The 22,514-nt window shown below is 35.9% G+C and overlaps 1 protein-coding gene across 6 annotated transcripts in view; it reads left to right on the top strand.

Annotated features, from left to right (window-relative positions):
• The window catches only part of LOC127979768 (POU domain, class 2, transcription factor 2), a 48,057-nt gene extending 26,936 nt beyond the window's left edge, over positions 1–21,121 (top strand). Inside the window, exons 2-16 of one of the 6 annotated variants that reach the window (XM_052585394.1) lie at positions 6,067–6,129; positions 6,637–6,671; positions 7,694–7,750; positions 8,570–8,674; positions 9,385–9,627; positions 10,699–10,810; positions 10,901–10,992; positions 11,137–11,337; positions 12,071–12,212; positions 12,303–12,451; positions 13,750–13,941; positions 14,205–14,253; positions 14,329–14,476; positions 15,735–15,808; positions 17,104–21,121. In XM_052585394.1, the coding sequence (XP_052441354.1) occupies positions 6,067–6,129; positions 6,637–6,671; positions 7,694–7,750; positions 8,570–8,674; positions 9,385–9,627; positions 10,699–10,810; positions 10,901–10,992; positions 11,137–11,337; positions 12,071–12,212; positions 12,303–12,451; positions 13,750–13,941; positions 14,205–14,253; positions 14,329–14,476; positions 15,735–15,808; positions 17,104–17,411 (1,970 nt within the window). In that variant the 3' untranslated portion in view covers positions 17,412–21,121. Of the gene's footprint in view, positions 1–6,063; positions 6,130–6,636; positions 6,672–7,693; positions 7,751–8,569; positions 8,675–9,384; positions 9,628–10,677; positions 10,811–10,900; positions 10,993–11,136; positions 11,338–12,070; positions 12,213–12,302; positions 12,452–13,749; positions 13,942–14,204; positions 14,254–14,328; positions 14,477–15,734; positions 15,809–17,103 lie in introns of all 6 variants that reach the window. The other 5 variants (XM_052585390.1, XM_052585393.1, XM_052585391.1 and 2 more) reach the window with 5 other exon arrangements.
• The last annotated feature ends 1,393 nt before the right edge of the window (positions 21,122–22,514 follow it).

The following is a 22,514-nucleotide window of genomic DNA, read 5'->3' as shown; positions in this document are numbered from 1 at the left end:
AAACATGGTTGTGAAGAGTAGACATCCAGGCTATTTAATTATTTACCTGATTAAACATTGAAAGTTATATATATATATATATATATATATATATATATATATATATATATATATATATATATATATATATATAATATTATATATTATAATATTTCCCGATGACAGAAAAAAAAAATAGTATTGTTAAAATTTGCCTCGTTTTCATATGGCGACCGTTATTCTGGGAATAATGTCTGTTAACGTTTAAATGGCGCCATGGTTAAAAACTCTTAATAATATAATTGTCTCTCTTTTAAGTCCCAGAACTCGACACCAACATAATTAACTCTGAACAAAATGGCTTTCCAAATATAAAAACCTCAACCAGACCTACAAAAAAAGAAACGTTAAATTATAAACCAGAGGAAGAAGTTGAAGCAGAAACGACTTATTGTGATATCGCCCGTGTAGCGAGTGATTTAGTTTAGTAATAATTTCTAAATAGAACCTATATACATTGAAATGAAGCACATGTAAAATGTAAAATTACCGTGAGGAGAAAGTTGAAAGGTGGTAATATCAGGAAAACGTCGGTTCGATCGGTTAAGTCTCCCGTGCTGGTTTATTATTGGTCTTCCTTTTAAGCTAAAACCTATATACACCTAAAAAGCAGATTTGTTAATCAAAGCCATAACATTTAAATATGTAAAATGAACGGGACAAAACGTTTAAGTTTTTAAAAAATCACCAGAAATCGATTTTATAAAGCCGTCTGTGAAGCAAGGTTTCATGTCTGGTTATTAAAGACACTGCTGCCCTCTCGCGGTTCATTTGCGCTACTTCAGTTTCATTTTCGCTCGGCAGATGTGGTAATTTTAGCGTATTGACACCAAGCAATGGAAAAGAGAGGCGTGTGAAGAACTAAAATGAGATATACTTGTTTTTCGTTCTTGTGATGAGCACTTTCCAGCCACCCCAGCACTTTCTCATGCTGATTTAAGAGCTGTCTCTCTTTCTGCCTCCTTCTTTCTCAACATTGAACTCCACCACTTCAAACCAGTCTTGATAGCTCCCCACAACAAAACAACACAGAATAACCACCTTTTTACCTGATATGTGTCTCTAGATCATAACTTTTTCCTCTTTTGTGTGAGCGTTCACCCGTACCCGTGTTCAGAGATGTCAGAGGAAGTGTAGGGGTGAAATACAGCGGTGTTTGTGGGTGGAGAGAAAATGTGGGAGGGAAGTGAGGAGAGAGTGACTGTATGAACCCATATCTCATTCATTCTTTCATGTGACAATTAAATGTAGTTGAACTAGGACGACCTAACACTTTTCAAGCTAGAAGTTTGAGTCCGTAACCTTGTGTTGGGTATGGAATCTAATATTCAAATAATAGTATGAATATTAATTCTGTAATTTGCATAAATTGATCATTGAGAGCAAGGATTGGTCAGCTCGTTAGGCCGCTGTGAGCTGGACTGAAGTATTTATTGCTCACTGATAAACCCCGGACAGACAGACGCAGACAGAAGGCTGTGGTTTATTTATGAAATGGCGGCTATGGCGAAATGTCTGAATTCCAGGTAAGTCAGTGTCTTTATCTCGCTCTATCTTCCCTCTAATGATCTCTCGAGGTGGGGGGTGGGGGGTTGGGGTGCAAGGGTTAATTAGCTTCACCTTCGCTAACAGACTCTGCTAATGAGAGGACATCAAAACTAACTGGACTGAGGCCGAAAGTAATGAAATGTCAGGGGCAGCAAACCTCTGGAGGAGAATATCAGTGTGTGTGTGTGTGTGTGTGTATGAAGTGTAATGTATGTAGAGGCCTGGTTTAATGCAAACATTCTGTACATACTCCCATTACTTTTTAATATACAAGGATATTTGAGAGATGAGGCACTAAGTATGAAAAATCATTGGAGTACTTATTGTTTATATAGCAGCTGTTATATACTTAAGGTCACTCTATAACTAGAAAAGCTCCAGGTGTTTCAGTTATATTAGATTACAAGCCAATATTACATAGAGCCAGATATTGTTAGGAAAGTTGAGCCTGTAGATTTGAATAGGAGAAGTGAGGAGCTGTTTTAAAGATGTCCACGTAAGGATTTATTGTTGTGAATAAGTTGTGCTTTACTCCAATCAGGCTGATTTTGTTTATTTATTCCAATATTGTTTTCCCACAACAGTACATGCACCTACATATAACCATAGGCAAAACATACATCTTATTATCTCTAATAATACATATTCTATCATTAACTAAATTTACTAACTTATTAAATAACTAAATAACTTTTTTATTCATTATTTGATGGTAACAACCCTTCCAAAATGAAATCACATGCCTCTTAATTTATTAAAGTTAAAAATTTAATTATAAGCAAAAATTGAAATCTAAATGGAATTAAATTTTATTTAACTAAATAAGGTAATTTAATATTCATAATCAAATTGCCATTACAAACACGCACATAATGTTTATTATGTATATATGTATATTATGTGTAGTACACGACTTAGTGTTTTTTAGGTATACATATCAGTTTTATCAATGAATTAAAAATGTGCATTTTAAAAATACATTTGAAAAAAATTATTTAATTTTAAGAACATGATTTGTAAATTAGTTTCCCTCTGTCAGTTTTATGCCCTTTACGAAGATGTGACGCGAAGATGAGTTTTTCCAAGAAAATCTCTCACTCTGTCGTTCGAGGTGTGTGTGTGTGTGAGATGAGAGTGAGTGGAAGGCCACACGTTTAAACAGGAAATGGGGTGACACTACTCTGACTCACACAGCACAGAGGCTTGTGGGTAATACTGACAGAATCCACTGCATGTGAACCTTCACGTTTTTCACACTATTTTATATTTCATAGCTGTGTCATCGGAATGATATTTCCAGTTTGGCTTCGTGAGGTTTTTGGTTAATTAGTCATGTTTGTTATGTCCTTCGAATAAAAAGGTCAGTCATTACTAAAATAAACCACAGGCTTTTGACGAACATACAGCTAGCATGTAAAATACCTTTTATTCAACACAGCAGGAAACAAATAGTGTGCAAAAATATTTGAAAGGAAAATAATTCTTTATATACGTCACATAGGCTACTGGAAATAAAATACTTAAAATATTTGCAACATCAACATGTTAAATAATATTATATTTTTAACATTTTTATTCAATATAATATTCAGACTAAAGCAATAAGCTGGCTGTAATTGGCTTATATGGACTAAAATATGAAGACTGATTTCATGATTACATGAAATATACTGTAACTCACCTTACAAATGTTACTACTTTATGGTTATGAAGTTATGAAAACCAAACACACTTTAATATTTCTCAAAGTAACACACAACCCAGACTAGAAGACAAACATCAGGACATTATACATTAGGTTTGTGGACATTTCCTTTAGTCCTGAAACACATTACATTGTGTAAGTTAAATTATAATTAATTTTAATTTAGGAAATCCATTATATTAACGTATCATTATCAACCACACTTTAGCTACTGTATGAAGGTTTCTTTATGTTTATGGTTGATTAGCGATCATAAAAAAGTTGTTTACGGTTCTTCAGATCAGAGTTTTGCATTCGTGCAGCAGAGCATCAATAGTTTTCTAAAGAAACTCAGAACAAGAAACTCTTTGTGGGTCTCAAATGAGTTCCTGGAAGCTTTGTTTTTAAGACAGGAGGGTCTCGAGTCTGATGCTCAGATGAAGGAAGTACCACACACTTTTCTGCAACCAGCACGTCAGATTCACCTCGCATCATGACAAAACAGCTCAGTGGCACTTTGAGTGTGATTTATATCTCTGGTTCACCTCACCGGTGTGATTGTCTGGAAGCAGGTGATCAAACTTTTCTTTAATTTCCACTCATTTGACTATCGATATCAGTGAGTAATTGATCCTGATTTAGCAACACACTCGAATGAGGTGGCGGCGGAGGATGGAGGTTTCGTTTGCCTCGGGTGGAAAGTGGCTTTAATTTGAGTCTGCCTTCTATGACTAAAGCAAGTGAAAATTGTGAACCACCAAAAAGAAAAAAAGAAAAAAGCGCCCACGGCCGGTGTAGTGGCATATAGAGTGAAGGAGGTGTTCTCATCGAGTGATCGGAGGACAGAGAGAGTTGAGCAAAAAACATTCCGGTGAGTCACAAACACACAACCTCATAATGCATCACTAAAATAGCCTTTTCTAATATTACTTGAATATCAGGTTCAAAATGATGCTTTGTGTGCATGTGTGTCAGTGATTGTTTGTAGTGAACCTTAAGTTGAATGGCTCGAGAATGACTTTTCTTGATCTTTTTTAAACATTCATGCATTTAAGATCAATTTCAGGCATTGGATGAAATGTTTTAAGTAGTGGGTTTTTTTGTCTAATTGAAATGTTGAATAATATGCTGACTAAAAAAATGTGTGTAGAAAGCGCTTTCGCTCAAAGTAAATTTCGCGAAGATTTACTTCAAAAAATATTTTTTTGAATGTCGTTACATAATTTAGTCGAGACTTAAGTTGCTGAAAGTGTTTTGATTTTATTTTATCGCACTGATTATTACCATGCTGTAAAAATGTATTTTCAAACTCTTATTATTTTTAAATAAAACATCATTAGAGTTTCTTTAATAAGAAAAAAAATACATTTCAAAATTTGACATTTATTTAAATTTTACATGTCATTTGTTTTTAATCTGTTAAATTTACTAGCGATTTCTCAGTAAAATCTGGTTCCCCACCTATATTTTTTCAGTGCATATAAATATAAATTTTTAGTTACATTTATTAATGTTTGTATAATAACTGTTCTTGTTTGCGTGAACGCCTGTTAACTTTTCTGTTTGCATGCATCTTCTAAAATGCTCTCATTTTAATTTTGCGTTCCTTCCTTTTCGCTAATGATTGCTTCCGTACAAATCATCTTTATGACAGATCAGATATTCATCATACACGTTCCAGCCTTGTAATATGAACTTAGTTAACATGAAGTAAACTGGACAGGGAAATCAATTTGTTCTTGGAAATGGCCGTGTAGATGGTCTGAGGTGGCCATCAATTTCACCGTGAGTAAGAAAGAGAGAAGCTGTTATCCTCCTGCGAAGTGCAACACGTGCTCTCGGGGGATGAGATCCTCTCCTGTCCGCATTAACAGCTATTGTGGGTGTGTTAGTGTGTGTGTGAGTGTGTATCTGTATGAATGATGGCGTGCAGGATGGGACATGCCCCTGCATCCCTGCTGCTCTCTGGGAGGCGCAGGTGCTGTATTAGGATGAAGAGAGTGTCAAACAGCACCAAAACAGAATGAAATAGAAAAGGAAAGGACAAAGGAAAGACAGATAGAGCAGTCGCTGAATTCTGTGCTGATGGAAATTGACTTTTGATGCTAGGGTGATAATTAGAGGTTTTGGTTTGGATGAGGTTGTTATTAATACTGTGATTTTAAATGTATTTTATATATTATTATTCTTTTATTATGTTATATTATTGTATTTTATAATGATACAATATATTGTTTTTAGTTAAAGGTCATTTAAATAATCTGTCAGATTTTTTGAATGCATTGTATGATATTTAGCTATGCTTAATTAGATTAAAAACATTTTTGTTGTTGTTTAAATTCTATAGATGATGAAAATATGAAAAGTAGTATTTGGGGATTTTAAAATAAGGTGACAGTATTTGTATAAATGTATTTGACAAAATTGGCTAAATCTTAATTCTTCTGTCATTCTAGATTCCTTAAAGTTAATATGAATTCATATTGTTTTATCAAATTTTTGCTTTAGTAAAGTAGTTTTACTCATAAATAGTTAAATAGATATTTCACAGATTGCTTTTATTTATTTTTAAATATTCTTCAGCATGTCTAAAAGTGTAATTCAGGCAACAAAAACAACGTTGTTCTTATTTTATGCAATCTTGCAATTTTATGCAAATGTGTCAAAAAATAAATTAGGCTAAGCAGTTTCAAAATCTACAGTAGACATGCTAATGTTTGAAAGCATGACTTCTCATGCATAGATTGACAGAGAAGCTTTTCAAAGCTAATGCCTCTCTCTCTCTGTTTCAGTAGATATCAGGATGTCTAAAGCCATCGAGGACAAGATGGGGACTGAGCTTCCAGTGGACAGTACAGGTACAAATCAATATTACCAATGCTTACTGAAGGCCTGCGTGCGCCCGAACGCTTTCAGATGTAGTAGAAATGTGTTCTGTTGTCTAGAAAATCTGTTTAATTATTGCTATTAGTACTGTATGTGAAATCATAAAGATGTAGAGGTTTGTGTGATGATTTTGAAACACTGCATGTGTAAGCGTGTTTTATCATAATTGTTCCTAGGTGTGTGTGTGTGTGTAAGTGTTATGAGATTTTCTTTTGGCATAATTCTCACATTTTCCACTTGGTCTGAATCACACGCAGAACACTTTAGTCAGCCGTAGCCCCATTCTGACACACACACACACACAGCAGTATACAGTAAGCCAGGTTAAACGCTCAATGGTATTCCAATAATGCAATGCCTCTGGCTAACCAGACCACGCTTTTGTTGATGTGAGGGCCGAAGCCTGAGGCGCTATTCTGACCTGATGTGTCCTTCATGTCTGTGTGTGTGTGTGTGTGTGTGTGTGTGTGTTTCTACAGACTCTGAGAGGAACAGTCCAGAAGCCAGCGATCAGGTGTGTGAACATCTTTTAGTCCATGTTTTTTATTAGTGGTTAGATGTCAATTAATGTGTTTTAACACAAAAATGAAAGACGTTCATAATCGGTTCTCTGGAGGAACCTAACTGTCTTGATCTGGGTCATCAAAGACTTGATTTCGAGGAAAATCTAAATACATATATTTAGCTTGTGTGGCAAAAGATGCTAAAAACCATATATGTATGTTCTTAGAATCAGTATCATTAACCAACGGATCAAACCTTTCTTTTAATATCAACACGCAGCATTCGTCATTTGCAAATGTCATCCCAGGTGAACGCAGGGACAGTCCCGAGGCTAACATCTTCATTTTCCCTCTTTGAAGTCTGAAGTCTGTTGCTTACTGCCTTAACAGTATTGATAGATGCAATAAAAGTGTGAGAATTACACAGTGAATGAATATTGAACAGTGTGTTGATCGTGTGTTAGGTTTTGTTTTCAACGATGGTTCCATGTAGAAACCTTAACATCCATAGAATCTTTCCATTGCAAAAAAAGTTATTTTATAGTGGAAAAGTTTCTTTAGAACAAAATAAAGAACCAGAAAATAGCAGTGCTTTTAAGAACTGATCACTGAAAGGTTCTTTGAGGATCCAGTAATGCTGCTTCTATTGCATCACTGCAAAAACACACTTTTGGGACCTGTGGAGTTTTGATGGTTCCATATAGAATCTTTAACATCCATGGAATCTTTCCATTCTTCATAAGCCTATTTATAGTGGAAGTCCTTTAAATTATAAAAAAAATGTGTCACACTAATAAAAAAAACTGTTCACTTAAATGTTCTTTGAAGAACCTAAAATGTTTTTTTTTTATGGCACAGTTGCAAAAACCTTTATTGTCTAAAGTGTATTTGACTGAGAACCTGAGATCTAAATCAACAAACAGTGACTTTTTAAGCCTAACATTTTGATATGTTCTGTTTTAGATTGTTTATTCCACCTAAAGTTATCCAGTTGAGTCCAGTGAGATTAATCAGTTTTTCCTGTCTCATTCAGACCCAGCCGATGAAAACAAGTCCTTTCTGCCTGTCTCCTGCACCCAGCAACACAAAGGTGTGTGTGTGTGTGTGTGTGTGTGTGTGTGGATGTCTTATTATTAAGTAACATCCATTTTTGCTGACATGGATAGCCTCAGGTAATTCTCCGTTAAAGTTGTAATATGCAAATGAGATTCCTTCTGTCATTTTGAGCTGCATTCCTTACAAGATGCCAGACAAGATACAAGAGAGAGAGAGAGAGAGAGAGAGAGAGAGAGAGGGAGGGAGAGAGGGTTGACGCGTGAACAATGTTTATAAGGAGATGGATCTATCAGAAGTGAGGTAAAAAGAGACATTTGTAGTTAGCAGAGAGATTCTGGATTGATATTTACGATTAAACGATTTGAACTAATTGTCTTCTCTTGAATCGGTGAGTAATCAGATGAATAACTGGAAGTGTGTGTGTGTGTGTGTGTGTGTGTTTACACATGGAAATGGACTCTGTGTGTGGTTTTGTCTTTGTCAGGAAAAGACATGAAGTGGCAATTTGCATATCAGTTACAAACCAGCTGTACCAGTAACAAATGATTCACTGTTCATTTGATAGTGATAAGGGAATCAAAATGAATAATGCTGCTTTTAGTCTTAGTATTTAGTGTGCATTTTTAATGGATTTTTCATCATTAAATTAAAATACTTTTACAGAAACTGCATGATAAAAAAATAATTTATATTAATTTTATATTGCTAGATGCATTTTATGTGTGTTTCATATTGTTGCTTTTTAAGTGATTTTCTGTGTAAGTGTGTGTCAAGAGTGTTATATTATTAGTGTTTTTGTGAGTGTTTATTATATGCATATGCACATATTGATGTTTCTGAATGTGTTTGATAGGTGAAAGCCGAGGAGACTGCTGAGATGACCAGTGTTCACGCTCCTCCAGCTCAGCCGGCTCTGCCACACACACAACTCATGCTGGCCGGCAGTCAGCTCGCAGGGGTATGAGGAGCTCACACACACACACACACACACACACACACACACACACACACACACACAGCTCTGCTTGATGAGGCTAGTGGAGATTTAAAAAACAAAATATTTGACATTTTTGTGGGGAAACAAAACAGCACAAAGCAGAAATTAACATTTTATTTACTTAATTTTCACTCATCGAGTGGCCAGTGGCCTAAATTTAAATTGTAAAAAAGTTTTTTAAAAAACCCTTCTCAGCACAGCCAAGATTTTGTGCTCTTTTTTCCAAATTTGATCAAATTTTAGTAAAAAATTGACCCAATTAAAATTTTCCTTCTTGATTGTTAATGTGGCATTAAACATTTCAGCTATCGATTTAAATTTTTTACAAATGACACATTTTATACATGACTTTGATTTTTCTAGTGCAACATGCAGCAACAACTGTAAATAAATCATGAATACACTGTAAAAATGATTTTTTTTACTGAATTCACTGTTAGATATAAACGCATCTGCCAAATGCATAAATGTAAATAGATGAATGGATTGCTCTCTCTCTTGCTCTCTTTCACTCTCTCTCTTTGTTCTATGCTTGTATTAACTAAACGCAACTAAATGCCTTTGCTCTGGATGCCATCTAAGGCCCTGCTTGCTTAAGAGAAAGTGCTCTTCTGCTTGATCACGCTGTTCTTTTCTCCATCTTTCTCTTCATCCCTCGCTCCTGTCTTCAGCTGGCCGCTCTCCTCCCTGCGCAGCAGCAGCTGTTGTTGCAGCAGGCTCAAGCGCAGCTGTTAGCCGCAGCCGTGCAGCAGTCGAACGCCGCGCATGCCGCCCACGCAGCCGCGGCAGCCAATCAGCAGCAGCAGACGCAGCAGCAGCAGGCCAATCAGGCAGCAGCACAAGCCCAGTCTCAAACCAAACCTGAGCAAGCTCCGCCTCCACTTCTGTCACAGCCTATCCAGCTCACTGCCCAGGTACCTTCAGCGCTGCGCTTGTAGCTTTTCAGGAAAACGCAGGAAAGATTTTCCTGTATTCCAGTTGCAAGAACATTCCCAGTTAAATAAACTTCTTCATCAGCATCTGTAGCATGCAGCCAGTTATGAACAGAATTTAAGAAAATGCAGTTTGTCCATTTGTGTGTAAATAAATAAATAAGAAACATGTTTACAATGGAAATCTTGCCATTTTTAATAAATATATAAGTTAATAAAACTTATTTAAATGTGAAAAGATCCTAATGTAAAAATAAGTTAATTTTGTTATGGTTTAAATATAAAATTATTATTTTGTTATTTAAATGTATTTAATACCATTTAAGTATATTTTAAGTATATTTTAAGTATTTTGAATAAATGTTTGCATTAATATTATAAATTATTTTGTATTTAATTATATGAATAATCCTAATGCAAAACAAGATTATTTTAATGTAATTTAAATAATTATATTATGTTATTTGTATTATATTATTTATGTAATGATATTATGCTATTAAATGTATTAATAATAAATAAACAACATTTGCAATGAAAGCCTTGCATTGTTATTGTATCTAAATATTTAATAGATATATAAAATAAATCATTTGGGGAAAATCCTAATACAAAAACATTCATATAATTTAAATTCTTATATTACTTAGTTATTTAACTGTATTTAATGTAAATACTTATACTGTACTGAATATACTGGAATACTTCTAAATTATTATACTGATATGTTGTTATTTAAATGTACTTTAAACACAATTTGAATGTTATTTCGAATTAATGCTTTTACCTTATTTTATCATATATATATACACACACACACACACAGTATATTCAGTTAAATTCACTCTTCGTGCATTAATGTTATGCAAATGCATTTTGAATATATAGTCTTACATAGAGTTCTAGAGACTAGAGTTCAAATATTTAGTAAACTGAAGTAACATACAGTTGTTTCTGAAACTTGACTTTGTAGAATAACTTGATCTTTTCTCTTATTCCCCCTTTCTTTTGTCCTTATTTCATCCTCATAAGGCTTTCTGTCTGTCTCTGCAGGACATTCAGCAGTTTCTGCAGTTACAGCAGCTGGTCCTGATGCCCGGGCATCCTCTACAGTCTCCTGCTCAGTTCCTGCTTCCTCAAGCCCAGACTCAGCAGGGGCAGCAAGGTGAGACACACCTGTTCACACATTAGGCCATCATTTGTCCATTTTGGCACTGATGTCTGGAGTGAGAAATTGTCATTCATGCTCTTTCAGGTTTGCTTTCAACATCGAATTTGATTCCACTACCTCAGCAGAGCCCAGGGAGTCTCCTGACCTCCCCACCTAGACTGGGCCTTCAAGCACAGGTATGAAGCATCGAGTGGTGTCCAGTTATCATCTCAGTAATAAATATGGATATTTGATTCAGTATCGGTGTTAATGAAGCGCTGTCTGTCGTACACTACACATGTGTTTGAGAAAGTAGTGTGTTTCCCCGATCTGTGCTGTAGCATCATCTTGACGACAGGCTGTGGTCATTGCAGAGGGAGAAGAGCGTGGAGAGCATCATAAGCTCCGCCCCCTCCTCAGCCCCGCCCATGAGCTCTGTTTCCACGGTGACACCTCACGCCGAGGAGCCCAGCGATCTGGAGGAGCTCGAACAGTTCGCCAGAACCTTCAAACAGAGGAGAATTAAACTAGGCTTCACACAGGTGAAGGATATTTTCTGTCACAGTTTCAAACTTTCTTTCAAGACACTTATTTTTGACATGCAATTAATAAACACAAATGAACAATACTTGTTTATCATATTTATTTATACGATTATTTATAAAATAAAATTAAGGGAGGCATTTTAATCTCACAAAATAATAAATGTATTAATATTAATTTATTTAATGCCATTTTAAAACAGCTTTAATGCATTTAAATTGTTATTAAATATTTAAAATATTTTTTTTGTTATGAAATAAAAATGCTTTATTTTCATTGATCTGATAACAATTAAAAGCAAGTTTGATTTGTTTTAGAAATTTTAACATGAAACAATATTTTTATTATATATATATTTTATTATATATATATATTATATATAAATAGTACTTTTTGATCATATATTTAATATTTTAGTATTTAATTTTTTATTTAATGTATATATATATATATATATGTGTGTGTGTGTGTGTGTAAATATGTATATAATTAGGAGAGGCATTAGCTTACATAACATTTTTCATTAGCTTTTAATTTTTTTGTAATTTTTTTTTTTAATTAAATCTATTTATTTATTAAGTACCTTTTTTTTTACGCATTAATGTAATGCATTATGTAGAATCCGACTTTCTTTATGTAAATGAAATGTAAACTGACCTGTCCTGGAGGTAAAGCAGAGGGCTGAATGAATAAAACAAGTGAATGCTGACCCTGCTGCATGTCTTCCTGCAGGGGGACGTGGGTATGGCCATGGGTAAACTCTACGGCAATGACTTCAGTCAGACCACCATCTCACGCTTCGAGGCTCTCAACCTCAGCTTTAAGAACATGTGCAAGCTCAAACCCTTGCTGGAGAAGTGGCTGAGCGATGCAGGTGTGTTTCCTTTTTCACAACAGCAGCTGCATTCCCTGTGATTCAGCTTACAGTATTGGGTGTGTTTTTCTGTGTGTGTGTGTGTAACAGAAACAATGGCGATAGACAACATGCTGCCGAGCCCCAGTTCTCTGTCCTCACCTCTGCTGGGCTTCGAAGGCTTGCCTGGACGCCGCCGAAAGAAACGCACCAGCATCGAGACCAACGTCCGCATAGCCCTGGAGCGCAACTTCATCTCGGTTAGACACACACATCACATGTAGCAAGATTTCATTTCCTTTCCACAGAAATTGTTTCTTGTTCACATGACTTGGGTCATTCTGAACAGCGCAGCACAGCTTCAGAAATGACATCTTATTTTGCTGTCTCATGATAAAAAAAAAATTATATATTGGTTTTAAAAATGCTGATGCCTTTTTTTTCTCTCTCTCTCTCTGGATCAGAAGTCTGTCGCAACCTAATTTATTGCAATATACAGTATAAGAATTGTCACCACGTTAAACCCCTTATACATCTGGCATGATTGTAGAAGTATAACTTAACCATGTTTATGTATTAGACATTAAATCATATGCATTAGACCGATAATATCAGTTTAGTACACTGTGAAAGAAGGCTCTCTTTGGAAAAGTGTAGTAATTTGATAGTGGTGCCCAACTAAGGAAAAGAACAAATATAAAAAAAGCATACTATTTTTATTAATAAATTATGAAATAATTACAAAATACAATCATATATAATAGAATAATAAAGATGATCATGTTTATTGCATCTTATTAAATACTTATCTTATTAAACTGTTAATTTTAAGGTCTTTTTGGATCAAATCAAATATTAACAATATAACAATATATAATATAAAATAATAAAATATTATTCCAAAATATAATAAATAATACATTGTAATCATAATCATAATTTTTTTATTATATGCTATGATAAGTTAATTTGGTTAAAGATAAATAAATACAAACAATAAAATAAAACAATATTCCAAATACCAAATTATATATAATTATGCTTCCAATCTTTATTTGTGAGTTGCTTTGAATAAAATAAAATAAAATGTTCTTTTGTTTTAAAATATGGATTTGGATTGAAGAAACAAATAAATATTTAAAAGAAAAGAAAATAATGTTTATTGCTTTACACAAGAACACCAAGTAGCATTAAGAGTTGGTGAATCTAAAACCCAAACTACACCCCTTTCAAGATCATTTCAGTGTCTGATACCACACAATACAAACATTCATCCCCAAGTTGTATGTCTGCACATGCATCACAAAAGCACTACATCACACTTCTGTTCTGGTAAACACCACACCTGTGCTGGTAAAGACTGATGTGTTTTTCCGAGGAAACCAAGATCAAGTCAAGGCAAACAGCCAATACACTTGAAAGCATTATGGTCAACTGCTTCTTTGATTTATGTAATGCATTTCATGCATCAACATGAAATAGTTTGGTGCTGAAACCTGGCCTTTGTCCAAGTGTTTTTGTCATATCTTGTGTACTCATGCACCTCGTCTCACCCCAGAACCAGAAGCCTACCTCTGAAGAAATCCTGCTGATGGCCGGGCAGCTCAACATGGAGAAAGAGGTCATCCGAGTCTGGTTCTGCAACCGGCGGCAGAAAGAGAAGCGCATAAACCCCAGCAGCGCCACCCCTCCTCTGCCCAATCATCCTCCGGCGCAGACGCACAAACCGCCCTGCTACAGCCCGCACATGGTACACACACTCACCGCTTTAAGCCCTGATCCGGCCCCAAGCCGTTTCAGCAGACGCCTGTGTTCAAATGTTGTTTGCATGGTGCATGGTGAGAATAGGTGCAAAATGCCGTACCGAGGAGACATGTCTGTTCATGACGTGTTTGAACAGTGTTCCACCAGAAAATGATATAATTGGACCATTTTGAAGTAAAGGGAAATATTAAACACCGTCATGAGGAGATGTACGTTTGTTAATTAGAGTCTCATTGGTTTTTCCTGTAGATGTCCAGTCAGGGACTGGCTCAAGCCGCTACCAGTCTCAGCACAACAGGTAAGAAGAGCAGATAATCTACACTTCATGTCTGCGGTTGTAAGTACTGACTCTGAATCCTTTCTCTTGAATCAGCCGTCAGTCCCACACCTTCTGTGGCCTGCCCTCTTAACCCCAGTGGACATGCAGCAATGAGCTCCGCCCCTTCCTCCATGACTCCGCCCCCTCTCAGCACTGTCAGCCCGACTCCGCGCAGTCTCAGCAGCCCTGGCCTCAACACAGGGTGAGAAATGCTCTTTTGATGCTCTATTTACAGTAATGATGAAACAATAATAATATTAAATAATAAGCATTAGTAATAGTAAATAATACGTTACTATAAATTATTATAAGTGTGTTATTATGATAATATGAATATTAATATTAATGAATTAATTATTATATATTTAAACTATTTATTTAGTTAAAGTTGTCTATTCATGTTTATTATACTTAGACGTTTGAAAAAAATTCAGAATCCAATGTTATAAATAATGTAAATGATTTTAGAACAAGAATAATAATAATAATAATAATAATAATTTTTATCAATTATTTGTTTAGGTTGTTTTAATCAGCTAAGAAAGTATTATATTGAGTGATATATAATGAATATTAATATATTCTTGTTTATTATAGTTTGACATTTGAAAAAATATTTGTACCAATTCTGTATCCGATACTGTACAAAACATAAATGATCTTAGACCAGGACTGCTCCATATATAATTATTAATAACAGTGAAAAAGACAATAACAACAATAATAATAATAACAATAATTTGAATTATATTATTATTATTATTATTAATCAATTAACCCAAGCAATATTTGTTTACATCTAATGTAAATTTTTCTTATTTATTATAATTTAACTTTGAAATCACATTTGGAAATTTACACAAATATAAAAAATATAGTGCTACATAATGTTAATTGTGTAAGAACAGAATTTTTACAAATATGTTTAATAATAATAATAATAATAATAATACACAGTACCAAAAAATCTTTGTTTAGTTTCAATCAAGTAATTATATCTGAATCATAAAATATTGTGAATGTTCATTTATTATTATTTATGATGCTTGTTATATCTGGCGTCCAGTGTTCAGTATTTAGCAGAATGCTGAGATCATTACTGGTTAAGATCAGGAAGCCTGTGATTGCAACACAGTGTATTTCTGTCAGCAGCTTTCATTATGACTAAGCGTTCTGAACTGAAATAATTAGAGCTCTGCTGTAGACTTATCATACTTCTTTTCGCTATGCTATCTCTATTCTCAGTTGTGTGCCAAAGCTGTCAATTTGAAGCCTAACCGCGTGCTGAATTTCTTGCTCTTGTGTTTCTTTCTTTGTCTGGCTCCAGCATGTGAAATGAACACAAACTCCACGATGAACACAGTTTCTCTTGAAATGTCACTAAAAATACTTGCTTCTCTCTGCATGTATGAATGGTGTGTGTTTGTGGGCATGTGTAAATGACACCACACACGTTACAGGAACACAATGATGGGCGTAAGCACAGGAATGAACCAGGCCTTCATCAGCAGCAACCCTCTGGCCACAATGCAAGGTTTGTCAAAGTGATGAAGAAGAGAGAAAAACAAAAAGGCTTGGAGAAAAAGATGGTTGCATGAAAGTGTTTTGATAGAAATACACAGAGCAGGAGAAGATATTTAGAGATCAGTTAGAATAGCATGAGGGAAACCTTCCCATCATTCATCATCCAAGAGCCTTCCGCTGTACTCCCACTGCATATCCATCACATCTTCATCCTCACTGCTGATGTGTGTGTCTGCGTGCATGTATGTGTGCGTGAGTGAGAAGAACTGTGTTTGTGTACCTTGTTTGTCTTTTTCATAAGCACCTGCCATTTCTAGACCCTTACTGAACTCATCATTGAACTTTCTTTCTAACCACTTAAAACCCTTTGTCACCAACTCAGTGCTGGAGCCGACAAACAATCTAGAACCGTTCTGTACGTTTAGAAAAATCTTGGTAACTGAAATCTACGAATACTGTGTTTTTATATATTTAAAAAAAAATGTAAACCAAGTTTGAAAAAAGTTAATAAAATGATAACATTTGATTTATAAAAATCATATATGTGAATTGATATGTGTGAATTATATTACTGAAAACTATTAAGTATTCATTTTTCTTCAAAAACGATATACCAAAACAATACTTTTATTCAGCAAGGATGCATTAAATGGATCAAAAGTGACAGTAAAAACGTTTATAATGATACAAAATACTATTATTTTGAACAAATGTTGTTCTTTTGCATTTTTAATCATCAAGTAATCATGATGAAATAGTTTTTCTCAAAAATATTAAGCAGCAATTGTTTTCAACATTGATAATAACATGAAATGTTTCTTGAGAAGCAAATCAGCATATTAGAATGATTTCTGAAGGATCATGTGACACTAAAGACTTGAGTAATGATGCTGAAAATTCAGCTTTTATTTATCATATTTTAACATATATTAAAATAGAAAACAGCTTTTTGAAATTGTAATCATATTTCAAAATATTACAGTTTTTACTGTATTTTTGATCAAGTAAATGCCTTGGTGAGCAGAAAAAAATGTTTTTAAGAAATCTTTTAAATTGTTCTGCATATATTTTTTGAATAAAATTTCTGCCCTTCACATGGAAGATGGCATGATGGCATAAATGCACTGAATTTGATTAATGTTCAAATACATTCTAAAAACGAATAATACTCAAGAATTTTTTCATCTCTCAATTAGTAGAAAAACTACACCAGCACCCTTTTGGTGGAAAAGGGGCATCAAACAGCTATTGTAAGGTTTTGGTGAGAGTGTATGTGTTTTATATTCCCTCTCATCTGTTTCACAGCCCTAGCTGCCAGTGGTGGCCAGATGCCCATTTCCGCTCTTGAGGGCAGCGGCCAAATGTTCCTGGGTGGAGCTGGAGGTCCAGGAGCTGGACTTCGCCAGTCCCTCTTCCTAAACCGCCCCACTTTACTGCCCCTGGCCAGGAGTGCAGGCATGGGTCTGCTGGGCACCCCCAGGGCTTCTCCGCCTCCTGGAGCCAGCGGCACAAGCCCAGACTCCTGCTCCATCTCCCCCTGCTCAAGCCCCGCCTCCTTCTGCTCATTAGGCGACGCCTCACCGCCCCCTCTGGGCGGAGCCATGGCTGAGTGACGCCCACACCAACCTGCTGCACCTGAGGGGAGTCAGAGGGGCAGAAGAAAGAAGATAAACAAGACTCGCCTTTTCAACCAAAGCCATCTCTCCCTCCCTCCATTTCTCTCTTGTGCTCTCTCTCTCTCTCTCATTACATCTTTTAATGCCAAAAATACAGAGAAATGAGCAGAAGAGAACAGGGATAAGGAGAGAACAGGATTACGGGGGACTGATTAAACCAAAAAATTGAGAGGTGGCTTCGACGGAGCTACTTTGAGAATGTACATTTATTCCATTCCAAGTGGAAAAAGACAAACTTACATGAACAGTTTAATTTGAGGGCAGGGTCGAGAGCCAAAAAACTTTGCGAAGAAACAAAAAGGAAAACGGGTGGCAACGAATGGGACAAAGGAAGGACATCTGACAAGTGTCACTGGATGGTAGAGAAGAGAAACCAAAAAATAAACACATGGAGTAAGAATGGAAAGACTCAAAAAGACAAAAAAATGCCAATACCAAAAACCAAAACCAAAAAATCGGAGAGAAAAGCTTTACCTAAGACTTTGAAACCTGACTTGTCCAGGATCAGATTAACTCTACCAAATACCATTTTCCATGCACCCTGAATAATTTCAACTTTTTTTTTAACTCTTTGTAAATGTATTTCTCAATCTACCTCTGCTACCAAGTATTTAGTTTTTCTCATTCTTTTCGTTCCGTTTGATCCCATGACATTTTCAGCATTTCTTCCCGTCTTACTTACAATGAAACACACAACGCCAAACGTATTTAGAGGGATTTTTCTCCACTTTCGACAGTATTACACACATTACTGTGACACACATCCCCGATTCCCTTTCCATCATCCATGCCTCAAACTTCGACTCACTTTTCGTGGATACCAAAGTGTTTGTCTGGCCTTTTGCGTCAGCTGAAAAGTGCTCAGATGACAAGACCTCAGACATGTCAAAAAAAACAAAACACAACATACACAAGGAGAAATTTAAAAACGAACCCCCCGAGCCCCCAAACCCCTGCCCTCCATCCTCTCTGGACCCCTCTCCTGTGCCTCGGACAGAAACGTGGGTCAAACGAAGAAAAGCAAGAGGAGCAGCGACCGAAGGAAACATCCAGGGGGACATCCAACAACCGAGATGCTGAGGGGAGACGTGATGTCGCCGTTTTTTTCTTTTCTACTCACGGATTAAACCAAAAATAAAACCAAACCAAAACCAATGGACTAAAACTGAACTTTGCTCAAAGGAATGAAACCAAATACTAGGAGTGGACCACAGGAGGTGCACGAGGAGGAGGTGTTTAGAGTAGAAAGACTCTCAGAAGATCATTCCTTCACCTCCTCCTCCCTCCTTCTTTCCGTTAAGTCGATGCTTTCACTCTCCTTCCTGGACGGGAGAATATTTATTAACCTCATCGAACTGAGCTTCAGAATATATATATATAAATACATATATATTTTGTTTTATTGCTTTTTCCTCTCGGCCTGTCTGTTTATGCTGTATGACTCGTCTCATTGCTTTATATTTTTGGGATAATGGGGATAATGACGCATTGCCTATTTTCATATTTCATGTGTTTGGTCATCTTGAATTGATCGTGCCGGGGAGGGGGCTCCCTCATCAGGCGGTTTGCAACAATACTGTGAACATGTAGCTTCCAAGTTTTGCTTCGATTGCGAATGTTGTGAAACGATAAGCCAAAACTGAAGACATACCAAAAGCGAAAACTTTACTTTTTTTGACACCAAATAGCAACCTAACCAATGCACAATGCGTGGAGAAAGACCATAATGGTGCTAGGTCTCTCCGAGGAGAGATAGGGAGACTTGTGTGAATGTGGAAGCTCATCTCCAGCATGGAAACCAAACCGAAACATGACCGCTAGGCCAACGTAACCTTTGCCCGGCGTGTCGGCAAAACTGTTTTTGACTATGTGATCTTAGATGCATACAAAAATACAGACAAAGGAGAAATGTTGAGGTGGGTGGGATGGGATGGGGGTTCAAAGAAACTGGAAATCCAGTTGATGTTACACTTCTAGAGGGAATGTACCTGTTAGTGCTTTGATAGATTTTGTAGGAAAAAAAATCTATGTTCAACTGCTTACTATTGCTAATGTAAAAAAACTAAAAAAAAAAAAAAAAAAAAAGGCTGTGATAAAAATAGTCCTTATGAAATGTTGATGATGATGATGATGATGACTTAATTTTAGACCAAAAGCTTTAAACTGTCTCTCTTTGATTTTTTTTTCCCTCGAAAATTTGTATTTATTGTGTGAGGGGAGGGTGTATCGATGATTTATATGTTTCTAACTCTTCATCTTATTTATTGGCTTATTTATGTATATTTATAGCATTTTATTTTATCGATTCGGCCGCCTTTTAATCTTCGTAAAACCAAACTGGGGAAATGTGGGGTAGCTTCAGAAAAAAAAAACACCAAAACTAGCTATTAAAACTGACTGTTGCTTTTGTGGGCACTTTTTCAAAAAAACTGCCCATTGCTTTTGAGAGATGACAAGTTTCCAAACCATGTCTCTCACACTTAGTTGATATGTATAGTTATGGGCTAATTTTAAGTATAACTCTTGTTCCAACTGTTTATTTTTATTTAGTTATGATTTGTTTTTTTCTATGCGTTGGATGAGGGGAAAAGAGTGAGAGAGATACGCTTCTGCATATACCTCATGTTTGATTAGAAATGCCAAATAGATGGGAAAAAAGCTTTAAGAATTTGACAAAGGGGAGCAGAGGAGATGTTGCTCAGGAGAGGGTCTTTTTTAGCGTCTTTTACGCGTGAGTATAAGGGTTCACAGATTTCCCCAGATGATCCATCCTCAGTCCGTTTCAAATATCCGGCCCATGCACGATCGGTTTTGAAGAACAGTTGATGGCAGATTTGGTTTTCACATCGGTTTTCTATGTGTACGTTGCTCATGTGATTATTGGTTTTTGTATATAACTGGTTTTTGTGTCGGTGTGTGTGGAAGGCTCTGCCATAGAGGGCCCTGAATGATACCAAAGTTAAACCTCTACAGCGGGACCTCTCACATGCTAGACACGCTCAAATGCATGGACGTTATTGTAGACATGCACATGAAAAACTGTCCTTCAACCATTTACAGCAGGAATGTCCACGACTGCATCATTATCAATGTGCGCAGTATGTTCTGTTGTTTTGCATTGAGAAACAGAGGTAAATCTGACATTTAAATGGAATTTTCTGTCTTCAAATTAGAACTTCGAACAGTTTGTTCAGTTATTTTGACTGAGTTTAAATGAATACCCAATGCAACATGTCATTGCTTTTCCCATTTGTTTTTCTTCAGCTACTACAGCTTCAATCCAAAGGTAACTGATTAGGTCAACAAAGGAAGATTTTCATGCTAAAACCTCAAGAGTTGAAACCAAAGAGTTCTGCCGTAACGTGCAGATGCTTTTCCTTTTGTTCTCAGAACACATACCGGCTTCTCTTTTTGACATTTGATGTTGGTGACGATGCTAATTCCATGGTCACTTTCGACTCTGTATCTGCGTTTTTGCGAAGATCCTTTTCCCTCTCTGTCGGTGTGTCTCGCTCTTACCTCAGAAGCTCTTCATGGAATTTGTAATCCGCTCTGGATTTGAATCCAGATTTTGTTTCAGAACTGTTGAACTGTCTGTTACTCATCGCTCTCTGTGTGCCTGTTGTATGGGGTGGGAGCGGGGTGGGCAAAGAAGGGAGGGGGCCAAACAGCCAATAAGTGTTAGGATTAAAGTGCAACTTTAGACCAAAAATGTGTCCATGTCTGGTTCTGTTTTCTACTTTACCTTTTAAAAATTCTTGTGTGTGTATGTGAAAATAAGGATTTTAATTCAACTCTGGGTTCATTTCTTTTTAACCCTGGGTTAAGTAGCTTAACATTTCACTCTGCTGTTAAACTGTGGGTTATGCCAAAGGCGTGCAGTGTCAAATAACGTGTTGCTAGAATATCACAAGTTGTTTGCCATCCAATCATAAGGTAAACAATGCCTGTTATTAAATATGCATGCACCTTAATGAATGCAGTGACAGAAACTCACATCCTGGGTTTAGTTTCAGCGTTTGAGGTAAATATGTAAAGTGCAGCGATGGAAGAGGTTAGTCCGATTAATCACAGTGTAAGTGACAGCTTCCTTACTAAAACAAGTTACATGCTGGTACTGTCTTGCACTTATCCAGTTTTTAGTTTTGTAAATATGTAAATAAGATGCAGATTTAGCCAAACCCAGACGAGTTTAATATAATTTATTATCCAAGGGTGAAGTATGATCCGAGTGAAACTTTGAACAAGATCATGTTGACCCATAGTTCAAATGAGTTTAGTTTCAAGTGTGACAAGCCTGGTTCAAAAACAATATTTAATAGAAGTTCAATAAACAGCATTGGTGGCATAATGTTAGTTAACACAAAAATGATTTCAATTTGTCTCTACTTTTGACTAAAAATTAAGAGAGAGAAAGAGAGGCTGAAGTGAGGCATTTACAAAAGACTGATTTTGTATGTATTGAATGTATCTTTTTAATTGTGAGTGTAGTTGCATCTGATCAAAGGTGCATTTTTATTCATTAGCTTGGGTTAAACTAATTTTAGTTTGTTGGATCAGCAGCTATGCTAATGATGTCTGTATTTTGTTTCTATGTTTCGCCACGGGATTTACATCCCGTGGTAACTAGGATTTAAACAAGCTCCAGTCTGGATCCAGAACACCTGAGAAGAGATGATGCTGACCCTCAGAGGACCCCAGATGATGCTAACCTTGAATCAACAAACAGAACTAACAATTATTGCTAAATGTGTGACTGCATCATATAATAACTTAATTAATAATATTGATAGTTCATCGTCTAGCTGACTACATCTTGTATTATTATTATTATTTTTTCTAAAATCCTGTCAAATGTGCACAAACTACTAGCTACTACTATATATTGTAGAAACATAATTTTCTGTAAAGTTGCTTTGGAACGATTTGTTTTGTAAAAAGCGCTATACAAATAAACTTGAATTGAATTGAATTGATTTTTGGAAGCCTTAAACAGAAATGTAATGTTAACATTTCTATAAAAGCACTTGCTAAAAAAAT

Source organism: Carassius gibelio, chromosome B19 (genome assembly GCF_023724105.1).
Source record: "Carassius gibelio isolate Cgi1373 ecotype wild population from Czech Republic chromosome B19, carGib1.2-hapl.c, whole genome shotgun sequence".
Taxonomy (NCBI): Eukaryota; Metazoa; Chordata; class Actinopteri; order Cypriniformes; family Cyprinidae; genus Carassius; species Carassius gibelio.
This window is presented reverse-complemented; position numbering and strand designations above follow the sequence as displayed.